Source organism: Saccostrea echinata, unplaced genomic scaffold (assembly GCF_033153115.1).
Source record: "Saccostrea echinata isolate AGI-Se365-2 ecotype Australia unplaced genomic scaffold, CSIRO_AGI_Sech_v1 ptg000041l, whole genome shotgun sequence".
Taxonomy (NCBI): domain Eukaryota; kingdom Metazoa; phylum Mollusca; class Bivalvia; order Ostreida; family Ostreidae; genus Saccostrea; species Saccostrea echinata.
In genome coordinates, this window is record NW_026889790.1 from 60,700 (window position 1) to 75,478 (window position 14,779).

General features: G+C 33.1%; 1 protein-coding gene across 1 annotated transcript in view; it reads left to right on the forward strand.

The window, feature by feature from the left end:
* Positions 1 to 14,779, forward strand: part of LOC133200678 (sacsin-like) — a 110,271-nt gene that overhangs the window by 40,521 nt on the left and 54,971 nt on the right. The window contains exons 7-10 of the mRNA XM_061336445.1: positions 9,088 to 9,381; positions 9,492 to 9,569; positions 14,100 to 14,206; positions 14,305 to 14,418. Coding sequence (XP_061192429.1) covers positions 9,088 to 9,381; positions 9,492 to 9,569; positions 14,100 to 14,206; positions 14,305 to 14,418 — 593 coding nt within the window. The remainder of the gene's footprint in view (positions 1 to 9,087; positions 9,382 to 9,491; positions 9,570 to 14,099; positions 14,207 to 14,304; positions 14,419 to 14,779) is intronic.

Genomic DNA, 14,779 nt, shown 5'->3' on the forward strand with positions numbered 1-14,779 from the left:
AGAAAGTTTAATATATGAAGTTTATTTATACTGATCATTACACGATTATACTCCTTCGTTAGGTTATGCCGAAAGTTCATTTTGTGGCATCAATATTATGTTACGCATGCAAAATAAAAAGGCATCTAATATAAAATTATATACTACACCTAATTATTCCTCAGTTAAATATCAAGTTTAAACTTATGTTGGATTAAGTTTCTGTGGAATCTGTATTAACTGATGTAAAATTATTTTTCTTTAACGCCGAAGTTTGATCAGGTTTAATTTGACAATTTTCGTCCATCAAATGTTAAATAAAATTTCGTTTTATGCAGTAAGAAGTTGTTTTTTTTTAATTTTGAATTGTTTTTTCATAAAAGTCTATTATTTCTATTCTTTCTACAAGACAATGCCTTAGCTTTTTATCAACTGCTAACCCTCTCTTTTTTCAATAAGTTTAAACTCATCGTATCACATGCGTGCGCGTGATTTCCATATGCATGGCATGGACTTTGGTTTAGATGGAGGGGGCAGATTTTGGAGATAGATATTCTGGCCCTGGAATGGTTGGAAAAAACTGGTTCGCCCCAATCCCCCTCCCACAGGACCATACGCAACGTTTCAAAGTTGGGAGGGGGGTGGCAACTTTCTAAAAAAAATCTGACAAGCAAAAAAAAAAACAAAACAAAACAAAGCAAAAAACAAAAACAAAAAAAAACCCCAAAAAACCTAAACTGACAAAAAAGTGGAGGGGGGGGGGGGGGCAACTTCCCCAAATATTTTGACAAGCAACAAAAAGAAGGGGGGCAAACAACATCTTATGGTCAATTTACTACAGCAAAGTATTATACTCAGAAAAAAGTTGCCCCCCCCCACCGTGTTCCACTGGCCTGTCACAGTAGCGAAAACACAGTCGTCCACGTTCACTCTCCACTAAATTGATGCAATTATGTCCTCTTTCAACAACACAAATGTAAAGATAAATTCACTGAAAACGTATAAAACATTCGTTATCACGTAATGAGTAATATTGACATAATAAAGATGTTTTCACATTACATATACAAATTTCGAGAGATAGGGATTTGAAATAATGTAAATGTATTTTTACATCACGTAATGAACTTTTGGCACCAACGTAATAAAAGGTTAACACAATATTAAGATATTTTCACATCAAAAAGAGTTAAGTCAACATAACCTAACTATATATCCACATCATGGAACGGAAGTTTGACATCATGTAATAAAAAGTTGATATAATATAAAAATATGTTCATATTATGTAATTAACTTTTTCACACAACGCATTAAAGTATTGACATAACGTTAAGATATATTCACCTCACATCATCATGCTTTTGGCGTAATATAAAGATACATTCACATCACATAATAATGTTTTGATCTAATGTAAAGATACACTCACTTCAAGAAATAGGCTTCGGACCTAACGTAATGCTAAGTTTAATTATGTAAAGATATTTTCACTTTACGTAATGCAATTTTGATATCACGTAATAAAGAAATAAAATGATGTAAAGAAACATTCATTTCACGCAATAAAGTTTTGACACAGTGTAATGAACTTCTGCCATCAAGTTATAAAGTGTTAACATAATGGAAGAGTATATTTACTTCGTGTAATATAGTATTGACATAATGTTAAGATATTTTTACCTCACTTCATAAAATGTTGACATCACGTAAAGGTATGTTCACATCAAGTAATGATAAGTTGACATAATGAATGTATATTTTTATCCTATAAGGCAGTGATGGCGTTCCATAGGAATTCAAGTTTGTTCAAATGAAGGGCCACGTCTTCTTCCCAGGGGAGATAATTATGAATTCGTGAGAAATTAATGGCATCATTCAAAAATCTCCTTCTCAAGAACAGCTGTGCTTGAAAATATGAAACTTATGGAGGCATCCTCAGGTAGTGTAGATTCAAGTTTGTTCAAATAATGACCCCCGGGGGTAATGGAGGATCAAAGTTTTACATAGAAATATATAAGAAAAACCTTTAAAAATCTTCTTCTCAAGAACAGCAAAGCCATGATGAGTCATATTGATATGGAAGCATCCTCAGGTAGTGTAGATTCAAGTTTGTTCAAATCATGGTCCCCGGGGGTAGGGCGATGCCACAATGGAGGATCAAAGCTTTAAATAGAAATATATAGGAAAAATCTTTAAAAATCTTCTTCTCAAGAACAGCAAAGCCATGAATTGTCATATTGATATGGAAGCATCCTCAGGTAGTGTAGATTTAAGTTTGCTCAAATCATGACCTGCAGGGGTAGGGTGGGGCCACAATGGAGGATCAAAGTTTTACATAGAAATATATAGGAAAAATCTTTAAAAATCTTCTTCTCAAGAACAGCAAAGCCATGGTGATTCATATTTATATAGAAGCATCCTCAGGTAGTGTAGATTCAAATTTATTCAAATAATGACCCCCGGGGGTAGGGTGGGGCCACAATGGAGGATCAAAGTTTTACATAGAAATATATAGGAAAAATTCTAAAAATCTTCTTCTCAGGAACAGCAACGCCCTGATTGATCTTATTTATGTGCAAGCATCCTCAGATAGTGTAGATTCTATTTTGTTCATATCATGACCCCAGGGGTAGGGTGGGGCCACAATGGAGGATAAAAGTCTTCAATAGAAATATATAGGAAAATATCTACTTCTGAAGAACTGCAAAGCCATGATTAGTCATTTTGATATGGAAGCATCCTCAGGTAGAGTAGATTCAAGTTTGTTAAAATGATGACCCTCGGGGATAGGGTCGGGCCACAATGGGGGATCGAAAATTTTACATAGGAACATATAGGAAAATATCTTTTTCTCAAGAACTGAAAATCATGTTTAGTCATTTTGATATGAAAGAATCCTCAGGTAGTGTAAATTCAGTTTTGTTCAAATGATGACCTCCGGGGGTAGGGTGGGGCCCAATCGGGGGTCGAAAGTTTTACATAAGAACATATAGAAAAAATATTTCTTCTCAAGAACAGAAAAGCTAAATCTTTTTAATACTGAACTGATTTGTGCTTTTGCCTAGCCATTGAGCTCAGGTGAGCAATGTGGCCCATGGGCCTCTTGTTTTAACTTTCATCCAGAATGAAATAGATAAAGATGAACAGTGATTGATCTTAAAAAAAACCCTACAAAAATGCAAATCTGTGAACAGGGTGTAAAGCACAGACCCGTTGAATATCCAGAGATGGGATCAGGTGCCTAGGAGGAGTAAGCATCCCCTGTCAACCTGTCATATCTGCTGTGAGCCCTATGTATTGATCAGGTAGACAGATTAATCCGTAGTAAAATTTAGATTAAAAAAAACAAAGTCCTAACAATTGGTATGAAATACATCAGCCAAAATGATAGGTTTTATTTGCTAAGGAGGTCATTACAAAGACTATATCACTTTGACATCAACTTGTTTGTCAGTAGCCTGCATCTGTTTTAAAAAATGATTGTACTCTGAGCATGCTCTTGAGTATTGAATAAACACCATGTGCAGGTGATAGTGGTATATTACTACAGCTGAAGTTCAGTATCTCAAATACCATGGATATGTTGAAGTGAGTTGGAAGTCCAAAGCCCTTTTTCTTAAAGTATTTTACCCTCAATATGTCGAACCCTCGGATATTTTTTTTTTGGTCCCATCAAGTTTCAGATAACAAGGTTTGACAGTACATAAGTTAGGAAAGTTGAGGATTGAAAAGCTGAAGATGTCAAGTTTGTCATACTGTTTAGTTGTTAGTTGGCTCTTATCACCTATAATCAGTAAAAACATCTAAATATGAAACAGATGTGGCAGTCTCTTTGGTATCTTTTATTTTGAGTTTACTGGGATATATTGAGTCAACATATGAAAGGAAGTAATTATCATTAATTTATAAAACATCAGTTTATCTGAATGTCAAGTTGAAGGCCACTGCAGGTGTTTTCTTCTTATGTAGAAGTTTTTGAATAAATTCTAGTTCATAGCATTTATATGGAAACATTCCAAACTGGTGTGGATTCGTTTTTTTTCTTTAAAAATATGATCCTGGGGTTAGAGTAAGACTAAAATCAGGGAACAATTTTTGCCTAGTACATGTTTATTTTGTTCTGCAGAACAAAGCAAGGCCATGTTGGTCATGATGATATTGAAGCATTACCAGGAAATGTTGATTCAAGAAAAGTTATCAGATCAGGATACAATGTGGAGGAAGAATTTTTGATGTCAATAAAGATGGAATTTTTAGGTCTTATGAGTCACTCAGGTGACCTATTGCTATCTCTTTTTGTCCCTCATGGGTGAATTTAAAAAAAATGACCACCAAACTGAATTTTTTTGGAAAAATTCAGCTACTTCTAACATATTTTTCACTTATATCATCATATTGAACATGCATTCTAGTTTAAAATCCTGAAGTGGCAATAGAAAAGGCAATTGGATTAAAAAGTTTCAGAATTTTTATTAGTAAAATTTCTTTTGAAAAAAGAAAATATCATTACACCTTAAAAGACTTTCTAAAATACATAATCACAAGAAATTATAGTTTTTTATGCTTCAAAATGGTAAAAGGGGTATAAATGATCAAATCTAGACCTTGATTGAGTATCTTCTCTTGTATGTGTGACAAAAAATTGGCTTTTTGATTGCTATTTTACATTATTTTTTCAATTCTGGTTTGAAAAGTTTTAATATGAAAAAAATATGAAGCAGTAAAATTTCCCAAATTTCACTTTTTTGTCCGTTCAAGCCAATTCTTTAAATCTAAGCCAAAAAAGAATTTTTATATACGAGTTCTCTTACAAAAAATACTAGATTTTGAAGTGACCCTATGTTACATTATTGTGTTGCACTCCTGACATCTGATATGTATTTTATTTAACATTGTTTTAAAAATTATAACACACAATAACCCATTCTTACTTTGTAAATTAATTTGTCGTTTTGATATTTTTGATCGTTTACGGCATGTTTTTCATATTTTGAAGACCTTAACACATGATTATTTGCAAAGTGTAATATACATAAATTGTATATAAAACTATATGTGAAATGATGAAAACTATTACCTGAATTGACTAGAAAATTTCTGTAATTTGTTGATAGACATAGTGTTTTTTTTTTCAACTCATTTTTTAGTAAAGATAATTAAAAAGCATTGGTAATTATAAAGCAGTTTTGTTACACTCCTGACTGCAGTAAAATTTAAAATTAAAATCGTAGAACACAAAAATTCATAAAGTGTTGGCAACATGAAGTGGTAATGAAATTGTGCAATACTTATAGTCCAATACTTCATAATTAAAAGGGATGAAAGTATTTGAAATTCATATTTTATCTGGAATTATTCTCTATTTATGCCAAAAAAACTAGCTTAAATGTATATTTATTAGATAAAATATATTTTATAGCATATTTTCCTTTAGAGGACAAACACAGTAACCCACTAGAAAAATTCTATTCATCATTTTTTCTTTATTTTTATTCTTATTGGATGATGTATAATTCTAACATATTTGTTGCACTCCTGACCAATAGTATTGGGACCTTTAAAGTAGAATTGTGAAGTGAAAATTACATAAAAACTTGTTCTGTTGTTTCAGTGAAGTTGAGGGGGAATTACTTGCATTTTATGACAATGTTTTAGTGTGTTTATTTTTAACATTCATTAAAAAAATCACAAAAAAGATAAAACACATCTGAATTGATAAAATTGAAAAAGGAAGGATTTTAATAATAAAACTGTCAATAATTTAGTATTAAATTATACAAAAAGATCATTATTAATTAATGAATACGTCTAAGCATGAATAGAAGTGTTTTTGTCACACAACTTGAATCTTTAAAAAAATGTTTTGCACTCCTGACCATAGAAATATTGATCTGAAGCACAGACAGATCCTGTAATTGATAAATCTATTTGGTAAAAATGTTCTTTGTGTCTTTCTTTTCCAAAATAAAAATCAGAAAATCATATAAAGATAATAGTTTTTTCATGCTTGGGAGCAAAACATCAAATGTTGCACTCCTGACACTATTGGGTATGCACATATACTTGACTCTAATTAACGCTGCTTGTGATTTATATAACATTTTTAAGTTTTAAAATGTCTATCAGTTATTGTTTTACACTTCGAAAATTCTTTTTTGTCTTAATTTTCTTTCAGAATTTTACAATTGATGTTTTTTTGGCAACACTACATTTTTTCTGTTGCACTCCTGACATGGTATGACATTTTTTTAAACATCAGCCATGACAACAACATGATTAAACAAAAGTTACTACAGCCCACATTTAAAGCTCAATACTTTGAATATTATCAGGAAAGTTTTTATTTTCAACATAAAGCATTATTATTTATTTCACAGATCTCAAAAAAATATTGAAATTTCAAAATGTCACAAAAAGGTGTTGCACTCCTGACAATTTTAGCATCATTTTTGGGCATAACTTTTTTGTTAATTGAGATATCAACGAGATATTTGGCAGGTATTTAGACACTATCTAAAGACATATGCTGAGACATAGAAATCTATTTTCATTGCCTGTATTTTTAGTGTGGGTTGATAAATATGCGTTTGGTCATTTTTTTTTAATTCACCCTCATGCAACGTGTGTTGGTCGAAAATTTTGAACATTTTCACTTCTCTTGAACCACTGAAACAATTTCAACCAATTTTGGCATATAGCGTAAATGGGTGATGGGGTACAAAAACTGTGAATATTATGGTCCCTGTCCCACTGGGGCATGAGGGCAGGGGCTAAAACCATCAAAATTAGTGCTATCTTTTAAAAATCTTTATTCCTGAACATCAAGCAGTCAAACTGTTGGCATGATTGTAATAAGCATTGAGCCCTCTACCAAAGTTGTGAAATTCACAGCCCCAGGATTAGGGGTTCTGGAGTTATGGTTGGGCTCTAATGATCATGTAGTGAAAATGCACAAATTCTTAAAAACTCTCCTCTTCCCCTGTATATTAAGCAGATAAACTAAGTGCATGGTTATGGTGTGAAAGGATGCCTCCTCCCAAATTGTGAAATTTGTGGCCCCAGGATCAGGGGTTCTTGTGTTTGGGAGGGGGGGGGGGCTCTGTTGAATTTATATGAAAATGCATTATTCTTTGAAAATCTTCTTCTATTCTGGATATTGAGCAAACAAACTAAATATATAGTTATGGTGAGCAAGGGTGCTTTTTCCGAAATTGTGAATTTCATGGCCCCTGAGTCAGGGGTTCTGGTGTTAGGGAGGGGTTCTATTTTTTCTGTTGATTATATAGTGAAATGCATTAATTCTTTGAAATCTTCTTTTCTGTTTCTGTGTATTTAGCAAATAAACTAAATGCATAGTTATTATGAGCAAGAGTGCCTCTTCCAAAACTGTGAATTTCATGGCCCCAGGGTCAGGGGTTCTGATGTTGGGGCAGGTTTCTATTTTTTTTCTGTTGATTGTTAAGTGAAATGCATTAATTCTTTGAAAATCTTCTTCTCTGCTCCTGTGTATTAAGCAAATAAACTAAGTGCATAGTTTTGATGAGCAAGGGTGCCTCTTCCAAAATTGTGAATTTCTGGGCCCCTGTGTCTAGGCCTCTGGTGCTACGGGTGAGTCTCTATTAATTTTAGCTCTCTTGAGCTGAAAGCTCAAGTTAGCTTTTCTGATCACCCATTGTCCATACGTCTGTCTGTCCATCCTTCTGTACACTTTTCACATTTTCAACTTCTGGGCCAATTTTAGCCAAACTTAGTACAAAGCATCCTTGGGTAAAGGGTAGTTTAAATTGTTAAAATGAAGGGCAAAGCCCCCTTCCAAGGAGAGATGATAAAGAAAAGGCAAAAATAGGGTGGGGTCATTAAAAAATCTTCTTCTCAAGAATCACTGGGCCAGAAAAGCTGAAACTTATGTGGAAGCATCCTGGGGTAGTGCAGATTCTAAATTATTCAAATCATGACCCCGGGGATAGGGTGGGGCCACAATATGTATTACAAGGGGGAAATCAGGTGAAAAACAGCAAGGCCAAAGTTACTCAGGTGAGCTGCGGCCCATGGGCCTCTTGTTAGTCTACTGAGAGGAGTTATTCCCCTTTGCTATTCACCTGTGGTAATTAATCACTGTCAATAATGTAATTGAAAGCTGAATTGAATAAGAGAATTGTACAAGAATTTTTGATCATTTATAATACAAAACATACTTTCATGATTTTAATTGTCGAATAGAGTTGTAAATAAAATCAAATGTTCTTCAAAAATCAAGAGACACCATTGTAAGAGGGAATTAGATTGGGTTTCTAATAGTGCTCAAGCACTATTGATTTATTTAGTCTGAATTGTGATAGTGACAAATGGAGGCAAGCACAGTTTAGTGGAGTATAGAGGAATTACCTTGTCCTTCTGTCTGTGCAATCTTATCCGGGCTATATCTTTGTAATGGAGAATCAGTGGACCTCATACTTGATACAAAGATTGTTAATGACCTATGGGTGTGCCTTGACCTTGACCAAGTGTCATTCTGGGAAGTTTAAGGTCACTGGCAGAAAAAGCATAAAATCCTTGCTTAGGCTCTAATTTTGTAATGGAGAATCATTGGAAGCTCATATTTGGTACAAAGATTGTTTATGAACCGAGTATGTGTCGTACCTTTGACCCAAGTTCATTGTTGCAAATTCAAGGTCACTGGTATATAAAAAGTGTGAAATTCATAACATATCAATAATTTTCTAATGGAGAAACATTGGATGTCCATATTTCACTAAAAGTTTACTTAAGACCAGAGGATGTGTCTTTTTTTTTAACCAAGGTCTTATTGGCAAGTTCAAGATCACATATACAAAATTTGAATGGGCACTTTAAAAAAAATTGTAGCCAGGGGTATTATTTTGTGATTTCGCTCATTGTACATCAAGTTTTATACTTCTATGGATCCTTTACAATGGTGTATGATATTCAGGTGACCGTTAAAGCCCTTAGGCCTCTTGTTTTTTCTTGTGATAAAGAACAGCAGCGCCATGTGTGAGCATTGTGGCCCATGGGCCTCTTGTTTATTTTGCTTCATTCATATTTGATGTGTTCACTAATGAATATTTTTGCTCACTAATTTTATAGAAAATGTCAGAAAGATGATTACATCTAACTATAAAAATATCCTGGATGAAATGCAGATTACGTTAGCAAAAGAAACATTAACTAAGTGTATCGGAGATGTTGATACTATTCAAAAGAAAATCTCACCAAGGAATGGAAAACGCAGGCAAAGAATGGCCCATTTCTTACAGTTCATTCTTGAGGAAGACCACAATGTAATTCAGTTTGAGAAAATGTTAAGAAATCATGGATTAGAAGACTTGCTGAAAAAAAATGAAAATGTACATGGAGAGCATATAACCATCCAGGACATAGGTAAGTGGAGCATGATTGATAACCAACACAGTAAACTTTATATATACTTTGAAATCAATCACATCAGAGTTTTCTACTTAGAATGCAATTGGTTTTTCATCTGATTATAGAGATTATTATTGCTGAGGATCAGGTCCCTTCATCAGAGGGAGTCCTGTTTGAGTCCCTCCTCACCCTGTCTCCCAATGGTAAGTCCTAGGAGTACACCTATGTCGAAGCAGAAGCAACTTAATGAAGAAGACATACTTTAAAGAAAATATATAACAGTATTTTACTGCTGAAAATGAAATTGATACATGTATTTATAGAATCTTTATCTTAATATGTCTTTTCTGGTACCATGATAAGGTCACCTGAGTCACTCAGGTGATTTATTGGTATCTTTTTGTCTGTCATGCATCGGCCGTAAACTTTTGAAAATTTTCAGCTTCTCTTGAAGGGTTGAACCAATTTCAACCACTTTTGGCATATAGCATCTATGGATTAAGGGGTACAAATTGTTAATTTTATGGTCCCTGGGGCCTGAGGGTGGGCTAAAACCATCAAAATTAGTGCTATCTTTAAAAAATCTTCTTCTTTACTGCAGGACATCAAGCAGTCAAACTGTTGGCATGATTGTAATAAACATTTAGCACTCTACTAAAATTTTGAAATTCATGGCTCCAGGGTTAGGGGTTCTGGAGTTAGGGGGGGCTCTAATGATCATATAGTGGACATGCATAAATTCTTTAAAATTCTTCTTCTCTCTCCCTGTATATTTAGCAGAAAAACTAGGTGCATGGTTATGATGAGCAAGGATGCCTCTTCCAAAATTGTACAGTTTGTGGCCCCAGGGTCAGGGGTTATGGGGGATTTAGTGAAAATGCATTAATTCTTTCAAAATCATCTTCTCTGCTTCTGTGTACTAAGCAAACAAGCTAAGTGCAAAATTATGATGAGCAAGGGTGCCTCTTCCAGAATTTAGAATTTCATATTTCCTGTGTCAGGGGTTCTGGTGTTAGGACAAGGCTCTGTTGATTATATAGTGAAAGTCCAAGGGCCATAACAGCCACTTGAGTATAATACAACAATGTAAAGGATTCATAGAAGTACAATATGAAAAAATAAACTGTTGGATGTTAGATGTAGCTTTGCCCAAAAGTAAGAGAAATAGGATCAGGGATCAATGAAATAATCAGTCTAGTACTCAGTAACAACTCAAAGTAGATCTACTTGCCCCCAGTTGTCATATCACTATGCAGACTAAACAAAACAATTAATAATGGTTCAGCACTATTAATATATCCATCTCATTCCCTCTCATGTTGGCCTACATTGATCTTTGAGAAACATTTAATAACTTAAGGTAGAACCTATGTCGGAAAAGTCTTTGTCACAAGATTTTCAATTTTTTCAAAATGATAAATTAGCACTCGCTTGTCAATCAGATAAAAATATATGGTATGTTTCCTTGTAATTAAATGTAGTACAGCCTGTGCAACTTGGAATGATAAATTTACACTGCGACTACATATTTCCAGTCATTTTTAGGGGTACTGGTCATAATGAGAATATAGAAAATCACAACAGTACTTCTTCAAACATCGTCTTTTATAGACTTTATCAATTGAACCGTATTAAGCAATATTATTCAAGAATAAATTCTTTTTTATTCAATTGACATAAAAGATTAAGTCCACATTTCAACGAATATAGGCAAATGTGCTCAATATTTTTTGAGTCAATTTACCACCTAAATTTGTATATATTTTTCAAAAGTCTTTGTCAGAATGTTTTCAATCTTTAATATGGTGAAGAAGATACCCAAATAATTACAAAAAGTGATTAAAATATGTAGCTTTCCCCACAAACGAATGAGAGACACTCTATTTATCAATACTTCTTTTGTTGACCTTTCTGCACTAACACAGGATTTATTTATTAAATGACTGTTTTGCGGTTGCGTTCAGATTTACAATGTAAATGTTTAAATATTTATCAAAAAATGTAAATTTTTTATTTAAAAAGATATTTTAGGGAAACATTATTATTAGACACCAACCATTATGTAATGGATATATGCCGAATACTGTTCTATATGTAAAATTATCAGACTATTTGAGGCCCGTTAGGGCCGAAAACAGTCTGATAATTTTACATATAGAATTGTATGAGGCATATATCTTACTTAAAACATTGCCATTTAAATGTCCAAAAGTTACCTGGAGGAGTCCGATAATTACACAATAGGAGTTCAGGCATCAATAGTTTTCTACCTGAAACCATCTAATAAGAAGACAAAAGAAAAGAGAAAGTTTTTTTTTCCTTAGATAGTAACATCAGTGAGTGAACTCTTTTGTTTCATTCATTCAATGGCAGTCGTTTGGCTTAGCAGGAACTATGGACAGTGGTCAGGTGATGAAGGATTTTTTTATGATTTGAAATATTTTTTTATTAAGTGCATTTGACATTGATACAGAAAGAGTGTTGGATGATATCTTCAAAATGCATTTAAAGTAAAAATGTGGATTTTCATCTAAAATTTTGATTGGATGATATAATGAAAATCTTGGGTTTTAAAAGTGTGGGCATTGGCGAACAAACCTTGTTAAATTAAGATATTCGCAGACTGGTTCTTTATCGGAAATGGATTTAAATTGGCTTATTCACATTGATGTATCGAAAATGCTTTGCAAAAAACCGAATGGAAAGTGTTACTTTTGAGGAAGGTTAAAACTCCAGTTTCTTCTTGGGTTTGCTATTCTTAACAACTTAATTTCCTCGCGTTCCCTTTCCCTGAATATTTTCTCCCTAACTTTTTTTTTCTGGTTTCTGAACAAATTAAACCTTCATCTCACTCTAGTTGTTGTTTTTTAACTACTGTCCGATTTTGTTATCACTGCCGTCCGATAATATATTATTGGACTACTAATTATTATTATCGGACGGCTACAGGTAAATTTTTAGACTGCAAGAACAAAGGCATGACATCACAGCAATGTTTTAAGAATAATTAACAAATAATTATGAAAGGGAATGTACGTCATTTCATGATAGGCATTACAAAATTTACACACAATATTTAATAGATCTTTGACCCGGAGACATTTTTATCAAGATATTGTACTATTTAAATTTCTTAGGTTTTTTTGATTTCCTTCAAAATAGTTGCATACCATTCACAGTTGTGTAACTTCATTACAAGAGGCAGTCTTGGAGAAAGTACGGGGAAAAGTAACATTAAATTAATTATGACGTCATAATGGATCTAGTATAAAAAAGACGGTCTAAACTGGTTTACTTGATATGACGTCATACGACGTAGGTTCTAAGTTAAAGATAAGTTATTTTTGTCTCATTTTTATTAGGTCACTGAGGTCACCTATTGCTATCCATTTTTGTCAGTTGACGTGCATCCTGTGTTGGTCATAAACTGTTGAACATTTTCAGCTTCTTCTTTTGAAACACTCACCCAATTTCAGCCACTTTTGGCATATAGCATTAATAGGTGAAGGGGTACAAAAACTGTGAATTTCATGGTCCCTGCCTCCCCCCCCCCCCCTTGGGGCCTGAAGGGTGGGGCTTAAACCATCAAAATTAATACTATATTTAAAAATCTTCTTCTTACTATTGATCATATAGTAAAAATATGTTTTCTTTTCTTCTACTGTGTACAAAGCAAACAAACTAAGTGCATAGTTATGATGAGCAAGGTTGTAAATTTCATATACCCTGGGTCTCTTTTGATTATAAAGTGAAAATATATTAATTGAAAATCTTTAATATGAATAATTATCAGATGAACTTACTGCATAGTCATGATGAGTAAGGGTGCTTCTTCCAAAAATGTGAAAGAGCTAAATCCACGAAGTGCCAAAATTGGCCTAGTCATCAAAATAAATGAAACTTTCTCATATAATACTCTAAGATTTGTATGTTGTAAAACAATTTATTTTCAACAATATCTTTTCTGGTTTTCTTTTTACATTTGTTAAAATTTCGAATTGTTTTCCATATTAATACTATCACATCATTACATTGACGTTACATAATTTAACGTCGTGATGTTGACATTTTGTAGAAGAAAGTAACGCATGTACATTAATGGAATAAAAATAACCAATACAGGCTCTTCTTTAAAATTTTGGGAAAATTTTACTATAAATTTTTCAAGAAGTTCTAAAAAGTTTTGGTTTATTTTTCAATTAAAGCTATTTGTACTCTAAAGAATGGCTTAATTTGTTATATACAGCGGTTCTCTGGTATAATCGTAGATACATGTAACACGTTTTAAATTAAAATAAGAGACACTTTAAGCTGAAAACAAACACAAAGTGTTAATCCATCATATTTGAGTAAAACTGAATTAATGTAGTAAAATATATACTAAAGTAGCCATGGATAAGGATTTTATCGGGACCACTTAAGCTTTTCATTGCTGAACTGATTTTTGCTTTTTTCCTGGCCACAGTGCTCAGGTGAGCGATGTGGCCCATTGGCCTCTTGTTGTTATTAATTTTTGGCAATTTTGAAATCTTTAGAACTTTTCAATCTTCTTTTAATGAAATTCACAGTATTGATTCATCTCCCAATGGAATTTTGATATTTTACTTAAAAATTTAAAACTCTACTTCCAATTGCAAATTATTTCATTTTTTACTTTAAAATTTTGTCTACATATGTCTGTCACTTTTGGTCGAGACAGGAAGAGATTTAAGAAAGTGATTTTTTTCTTGCAGAAAACAGTGAGAGTGACAATGACTATGAAGGCCTGCATGATCCTCCAGTGCGGCATCAGTTGCAGAATATCCTCCGACAGTATCCGGATGGACCCCAGATCATTAGGGTAATTAACTCATCTGTCATAAAATGTTGATGTATGTGAATTTTAACATGTCGCTCTCTGAGTTTAATCAGTTTCTGTTATTTTATATTTCCTGACAGGAACTGGTACAGAATGCTGAAGATGCTAAAGCCAGTACTTTCAAGGTTATGACATGTATGGAGGATAATTTAGGGGATGGAGACTTTGACCCCAAATACAAAAAAATCTTTCAGGTAAACAAAATTTTACACACAAATAATATAATAATCATACAGTTTATTTCACTTTAATATTAAATGAGCTTTTCTGATCTGTCAATAGACAGATCAGAAAAGCTCTATTAACAGTAACAATATTGTGCATGAGTCATGGGTTCATACTTATAAAAAGACCTGTGTTTGCAATTCTTTTTAGTAATTACTTAAATTATTCAAACTCTAAACTCTGCAACATTCAGTACTAGATGCTTGGGACATTCCAAGTCACAAAAAGCTGTAGTAAATGGCAAAATCTAATTGGTTGACTCATAGGGCATTAACCAATGACATTACAGTGCATAGAACATTGTAATCATGATGCCACAAATAAAAAATG